The 6,867-nt window shown below is 54.7% G+C and overlaps 1 protein-coding gene across 1 annotated transcript; it reads left to right on the forward strand.

Moving 5' to 3' along the window:
- The first annotated feature begins 2,125 nt into the window (after nt 1-2,125).
- On the forward strand, nt 2,126-6,337 carry LOC118550195 (dipeptidase 3-like). Its single transcript, XM_036114993.2, has 10 exons — nt 2,126-2,543; nt 2,884-3,010; nt 3,500-3,629; nt 3,718-3,859; nt 4,101-4,170; nt 4,293-4,469; nt 4,768-4,852; nt 5,335-5,410; nt 5,877-6,012; nt 6,095-6,337. The coding sequence occupies exons 1-10, from the start codon at nt 2,305-2,307 to the stop codon at nt 6,335-6,337; spliced, it is 1,425 nt and encodes a 474-aa protein (XP_035970886.1). The 5' UTR covers nt 2,126-2,304.
- The last annotated feature ends 530 nt before the right edge of the window (nt 6,338-6,867 follow it).

Genomic DNA, 6,867 nt, shown 5'->3' on the forward strand with positions numbered 1-6,867 from the left:
GTCTAGGAAATATGGTTTTAAGAGTTTGAGCCCCAGCTTCACAGAGCAGAGAATAGAAGACAGCATCTGGAGTTGAGAGACAATTGCTTAATAACCAGAGTTGCTGCAGGCCTGGGGTAGGTTCACTTGTTCTTTCTCCTAGGTGCATTCTTTTTTGTGTTCTAACTCAAAACAAAGTGTTCATCAGGGTTCTCCCTACTTTGGTGGACCCGGGACGCTAATCTCTGTCTCTTTAGACCACAATACCCCTTGTGGAAGAGACAGCCTAAAAGTTGGGCTCATCTCTGGGTTTCCACCCTGGCTGGATCCTCATAAGTAATTTTTTAATATCTTGTTTACCTCTCTGATGTCTTTCAGGAAGATCCTTTTTATATTTTGCCCAACTTTTCCAGTCGTTATCAGGAAGAATGTAACTCTGATTTACTTAGTAAACCAAAACCAGACATTTGAAATGGTGTTTATGTATTACTTTGATGACATTAAAAATTAATTATAAACATCATGCCCTCTCCTTTCACCTAAGACTATTATAAGAAATAGCTGTATGTACAATACTTCAGAACTTTTTAAAATATATTTATTTGTTTATGAGAGAGCTAGAGAGCAGAGTAGGAGGGACAGAGGAAGAGGGAGAGAGAATCTCAAGCAGACTCCTCACTGAGTGTGGAGCCCGACGTGGGGCTCAGTCTCACAACCCTGAGATCATGACCTGAGCTGAAACCAAGAGTCAGACGCTTAACCGACTGAGCCACCCAGGCGCCCCAATACTTCTGAACTTTTGATAAACTATTAGCAAATTCATCATTCATTATGTCGTTTATGTCACTTAAATGAAAACCTCCCATGGCAAGACAGCTCAGTATATGAGAGACCAGAACAAACATTCTGTCTCTCTCTCTGTCTCTCTGTCTCACTCCTGAGAGAGACAAAGCTGGAGGCAGCAGGGTCAGACTTAGTCCTTAAACCCTCAGCATGAGTAGGGAGCAGTGATGAACAGGACGCAGTATGGACCAGAGTTCAAGGCCCTTCTCCTGGTGCCCAGAAGGGGAGGCCCAATTATCAGGGAGCTCAGATGGGAGAATAGGTGACAGGCCCAGATACAGAAGGGGGGCGATTCAGATTTTAGTCTGTGCTATAGGCCCCTCTCAGCCTCATAGGATCTGGTGCAGGCCCAGGAAGCCCAGATGCCACCCAAATGCAGTTCTGAGATCAGTTCCCACTGTATCAGGGTTTTTTCTGCAGAAAACAATGAATTATACTGTCCAGGCCTCTGGCCATCCTGGAAACCACCTTGTCTTGAAGGAGGATTTCTTCCCACATGAAATCATGTGTCAGACCAAGCCCCCTCATACCCTTACCTGCAAGAACTCTTGTCCCACTATTCTATGCCTTCAAGGACCTTCCAGCTCCTTCTTTACAGACGGCTGTCCTGTCCCAACCAGACCTTTGCCTGGGCTATTGTCCAACCTGGGATGCCCTCTCCACCCCCTGCCAATCCAGACCCCATCCTTTCAAGGCTCCCCTGCTGTGGTGCCTCCACTTCACCAGCACCACCCACAACATCCCTCAGCCAGGATGACCATATTAGAGAAAAAGATGTGAGGTAAACTGACCACGGAGTGGGTAACCCCCTTTCCAAGATGGCTACTAGTAACTAATGTTTACTATCTAGAGTCTTTTTTGTGTGTGTGCACATATAACACATTACAAAAGCAAATTTCAATACCAGATACTAAAACAAAATGGTTTCCCATAATATTATTCATAAATTTCATTTTTATGAAAAACAAATAAAATCCTTTTTCTCTCAGTCAAAACAGACAGATCCAATTCACTCTTGTTCACGGAATGTTTGACCTATTGCAGGGCGGGGCACCTTCCTGCAACTAAAACCCCACGTGGACCTGCGACCTGTCTGGCTAGGGGTGAGAATGGGCAGACTCCTGGCCTCCACCGCCCTCCCCGCCATCCGTCCGTGGGTCCCAGGAGCCGGGAAAGCAGTAGGTGCAGGGACAGACGCAGGAGCGGAGGGCGCGCGCTGCAGAGGCTGGTGGGGCCCACTGGGGCGCCCTCTCAGTTGGCGGCGGAGGTCTGTGTCGCCCCCTGCGGCCACGCTGCGCGGCGGCGTTGCGAATCCCCGCTCGGCGGTGGAAGCCTTCTGACTCCAGCCCCCTCCTCACGAGGCCGCGCCGCTGGGTCACCTTCATCGACGGTCGGTCAGGACCCCATCGTCGCCCTCTGCCCGTCACCGCCCCTCCTCTCGAGACCGGCCCCTGCCCGCCCGTCCGTTCAACCCTGAGCAGCATGCGGCCCCTGGGCCTCGAGGGTACCCCCGCGCTCCGCTGGCGACCTCTGCTGCGTCTCCTGCTCCTGCTGTCTCTGCTGCAGTGGCGGGTACCGCGTGCCCAGACCACGCCGGGAACCCCCAGAGCCCAGACCACGCCCGGAGCCCCCAGCTCCCGGACCCCGCCGGCCATCTCCAGCACTCCAAGTCTGCGGGAGCGCGCGCGGGCCCTGATGCGGGACTTCCGTCTCGTGGACGGGTGCGTAGGTGCGGTGTGGGGGCGCGTGGAGACTGAGCCCACCCCAGAGCGGGGAAGGAGTTCTCAGCGTGCAGGGCTAGTGAGGAAGCTCCCTCATACCACCCCCTGTATGCACTCTCTCCTCCATCACCCAAGCCCCGTCCCCCCATTCTGCTTCCCCCCCCCCCTCCGTCCTGGTGTACACCTTCCCCCCTCCAAAAGCTGCACCTCAGGAGTTCTTCCATATTGTCAGTGTGACACGGGGAGGTGAACCGGGAGAGGACAGGCTCAGGTATGTCGACATGCCCTGCCTGACCTGGAGGTCATGTCCCCAACTCTAACCTTGTCTTGATGCCCCCAGCCACAACCATTTGCCCCAGCTCCTGAGACAGCTTTTCCAGAACAGGCTACAAGATGTTAACCTGCGACATTTCAGTCGTGGCCAGACCAGCTTGGACAAGCTTAAGGATGGCCTCGTGGGTGCCCAGGTACCACAGGGATACACAGGGTGCCACAGCATGGCTGCTGGGAAATGTTGGGGCCACAGAAACCTGGATAGGCAGGCCTCTGGGTGATTAGAATCATAGGACACACAGTGTGTCATCATGTGGCTGCCGGGAATGTGGGGGCACTGGAGGCCAAGACAGGCCAGCCACATGGGTGCCCAGGTTCTGTGGAGACACACAGAAAGTGACCCGAAAATCTCTGGTGAGTGTGGAGGCTGCTAGAGCCAAAAGGACATAGTGGATTGGCCTTGGGGCATTCATACAGCACATGGACAAACAGCAGACAATGCTGTTTCACAGTCTGACTGCTGGCAACAAGCTTCACAGTCATCAGGATACCATAGGGTCATGCAGTATTTCATTCTGGGCCACTGACCCAAATGAGTGGCTTGGGGGCTGAGGAGGAATGGCAGGCCAGGGACATTGGAGACCACCCTAATCTCATTTTGGCCCCCCGGGGCCTACCTCTAGTTCTGGTCAGCCTATGCCCCCTGCCAGACCCAGGACCAGGATGCCCTGCGCCTCACCCTGGAGCAGATTGACCTCATTCGTCGCATGTGCGCCTCCTACTCTGAACTGGAACTAGTGACCTCAGCCAAAGGTGGGCTGGCAAATGGGGTATAGTTAGGAGCTCACCCTGGTGGTTCTGGTCCTGGGCCCTGACCACTTGATGATCCATCCTCTTCCAGGTCTGAACAGCACTCAAAAGCTGGCCTGCCTCATTGGTGTGGAGGGCGGTCACTCATTGGACAGCAGCCTCTCTGTGCTGCGTGGTTTCTACCTGCTGGGAGTGCGCTACCTGACACTCACCTTCACCTGCAACACGCCTTGGTGAGCACAGTGCCTGGCCGGGGTGAAATGGTAGACGGCATGGTGGGGCAACGGCCAAAGAGGTGAGGACAGAGGAGTCCACCCCAGCAGGTCCCTCACACTCCCAGAAAGCAGCTGACCCAGGTCCTTACTCTGTTCCGGAGGTGGGCCGGATGGACAAACAGACAGACTGCGGAGCCCCCAGGCTCTGATGCCCATGATGTGGCCTTTGAGAAACTTCCCTCTTCTGGCTGTCCTGCAGGGCAGAAAGCTCCACCAAGTTTAAGCACCACTTCTACACCAACGTCAGTGGGTTGACAAGCTTTGGTGAGGTGAGGACTCCTGTTCCATACCCTACCCCACCTGTTCCCTACAAACACGTAATGTGTACGTATGTGCGTCCTTGACATCTCCCCCACCTCAAAAATAAAATTTAAAAAAACTGTCTCTGCAGAAGGTGATAGGGGAAATGAACCGCCTGGGCATGATGGTGGACTTGTCCTGTGCGTCAGACACCTTGGTACGACGAGCCCTGAAGGTGTCAAAGGCTCCCGTGATCTTCTCCCACTCCGCTGCCAGGGCCGTGTGCGACAGTGTGCTGAATGTTCCCGATGACATCCTACAACTTCTGGTGAGTAGCTACCTCAGCCCTCAAGCCCAGAGCTGGGCGTGCTTCATACAAACATTCTAGACCTTGAACAGAGCTACTAGCCCAGCCCTCCCCCTTGGATGCAAGGCTGGGTAACCCTCCCCCATCTCTGAAAATCAAAGCCAAATCGGCTCCACTCAGGGACCCACAAACCCAGAGGTGAAGCCTCTTCCGCCCCTGAAGCTAGGACTGAGCACTGTCCTACCAGGGCCCCCAGGGCCCAGAGCAGGCCATCAGGCCAGAAGAGCCAAACTGAGTGTGCATTTGTTTATCCCTGTAGAAGAAGAATGGTGGCATTGTGATGGTGACGCTGTCCATGGGGGTGCTTCAGTGTAACCTGTTTGCTAATGTGTCCACCGTGGCAGGTGAGCCTCACTTGGACTTCTGCCCTTCTAGTTTGAGCCTGTGACCGCAGGGGGCCCTCGGGACAGCTCCAGCAGCTCAGCACGCCTGTTGGGCAGTGGGCCGACCTCTGACAACCCAGGGGAGCAGACACAGCTCTTACTGCCACCCAGGTCTGGGGCCACAGTCAGTGCTGGTGTGTTTGGGGGAAGCAACTGCCTCTGCCTCTGAAATTCTTTGCTCTCACCTCTCTGGACAGGAAGGCAGGCTCTCAAGGAACCCAGAGGCAGGGTGGCTTCTGGGCAGAAAAAAATTCTAAAGGTGCAGCTCTGAAGTCCACTGTTGAGCCTATGGCCACTTCAGAACTCACAACTGGCCAGGGGCTCCCTGAAGTCAGCTGCCATGGCGTGGAGTGCTGTGGGCAGGAGAATTGGCCAGGGCTAAGCTTCCCCAGACCAGGGCTAACTCCAGCCTCTGCTGCCCACTAGTAACCCCTACCCCCTAGATCACTTTGACCACATCAGAGCAGTCATTGGATCGGAGTTCATCGGGATTGGCGGAAATTATGATGGGTCTGGTCGGTGAGTGTTTCCCTGGGGTTTGTCTTGGGCAGGACAGCAGGGAGTCCTTTAGTCTCTGTTCCCATGCCATGGTCCTCCCATCCTTCAGACCTTGCCTATAGGCTCTGGTTTTCCAGCTCCCCTGATATCTCTCCACTCCACGGCATGTTTCCTGGGCTCTCCCTGTCCCTCCTGTGGCCTGGTGGACCCACTCCCACTCCAGATCATCACATTCACTAAGTACCTTCCTCCTGCCAGCAGAGCTCATTTGCCCAGCACATGCTCCACTCCCAGCCCAGCAGCTCTGTTTTGGGCCAATCGTCTGCTCAGGGCATAAATGCCACAGAAGGAGTTCCCAAAGTGACATTCAGTAGCCTGGAGGACATGGCCTTCAATTTTGCAAATGTGATTGGGGCTGGTGGGATGGTGGGCCCTAGACCAGGATCAGGGCTGAGGTTCCACAGCTGGCTGACTCACGGCCACACAGGTTCCCTCAGGGGCTGGAGGACGTGTCCACTTACCCGGTTCTGATAGAGGAGTTGCTGAGTCGCGGCTGGAGTGAGGACGAGCTCCAGGGTGTCCTTCGCGGAAACCTGCTGCGGGTCTTCGGACAGGTGGAGCAGGTGTGCTGGGCTGGGCAAAAGGATGGTGCAGTGGTTTGAGCAGGTGCGGGGGCTGCCACTGACTGCTGACTCCCGCCCCCAGGTGAGAGAGGAGAGCAGTGGGCAGAGCCCTGTGGAGGATGAGTTTCCAGACAGGCAGGTGGTCAGGTCTTGCCACTCCCACCTCCTGTCTCAGCCTCAGAGTAAACACCTGGCCACACACCTGGAGGTGACCAAGTGGCCAACCCATCAGGTCCTCCAGAGACCCTCGAAAGCCTCCCCATACTCTGTTCTAGATCTCATGGCTGCTGCCACATTCTCAATCCTCACCCTGTGTCTCTGGTGACCTGGCTAGTCCCCCCGAGGCCACTGCGGCAAAGTCTCACAAAGTGCCCCTCCTGGTCATCCAGACACAAGTATATGCTGAGAATAAACATTTTGGGTGTGGACCCTGGTGTGGAAATCCTTCCTTCTTCCTGGGGAGCAGGGGAGTGGGGTCTGGTGGGCTCTTGGTTGGTGAGGGGTCTTGTAGGTCTAGCCCCAGGTGCTCAAGGTGAGTGGCCTCCAGCTTTGTCTCTTTTGGGAAGCACTGAGGGATCTTACCATATTCTTATGCTAAAAGCCTGAGCCCACAGAAGAGCACAAAGGAATCTAGTTCTGTGTGGTGTCTATCCCATCATGGAATGTGACAATGGGTGGGTTCCCAGTCTCTGAAGGGTTCAAATGTGTGTGTGTGTGTGTGTGTGTGTGTGTGTTTTAAGATTTATTTATTTATTTTAAAGGGGAGGGGAGAGGGAGAGAGAATCCAAGCCGACTCCACGCTGAGCACCTGAGCACCAAGCTGGAGCCAGATGTGCGGCTCCATCTCATGACCAG

Source organism: Halichoerus grypus, chromosome 15 (genome assembly GCF_964656455.1).
Source record: "Halichoerus grypus chromosome 15, mHalGry1.hap1.1, whole genome shotgun sequence".
In the NCBI taxonomy this organism is placed as follows: Eukaryota; Metazoa; Chordata; class Mammalia; order Carnivora; family Phocidae; genus Halichoerus; species Halichoerus grypus.

Bases quoted from the DNA above. Each gene is read 5' to 3' on its own strand.
- LOC118550195 (XM_036114993.2), top strand. From the start codon at position 2,305: ATGCGGCCCCTGGGCCTCGAGGGTACCCCCGCGCTCCGCTGGCGACCT. The intron at 2,544-2,883 runs GTGCGTAGGTGC...TGATGCCCCCAG, and splicing joins GACTTCCGTCTCGTGGACGG to CCACAACCATTTGCCCCAGC. The intron at 3,630-3,717 runs GTGGGCTGGCAA...ATCCTCTTCCAG, and splicing joins ACTAGTGACCTCAGCCAAAG to GTCTGAACAGCACTCAAAAG.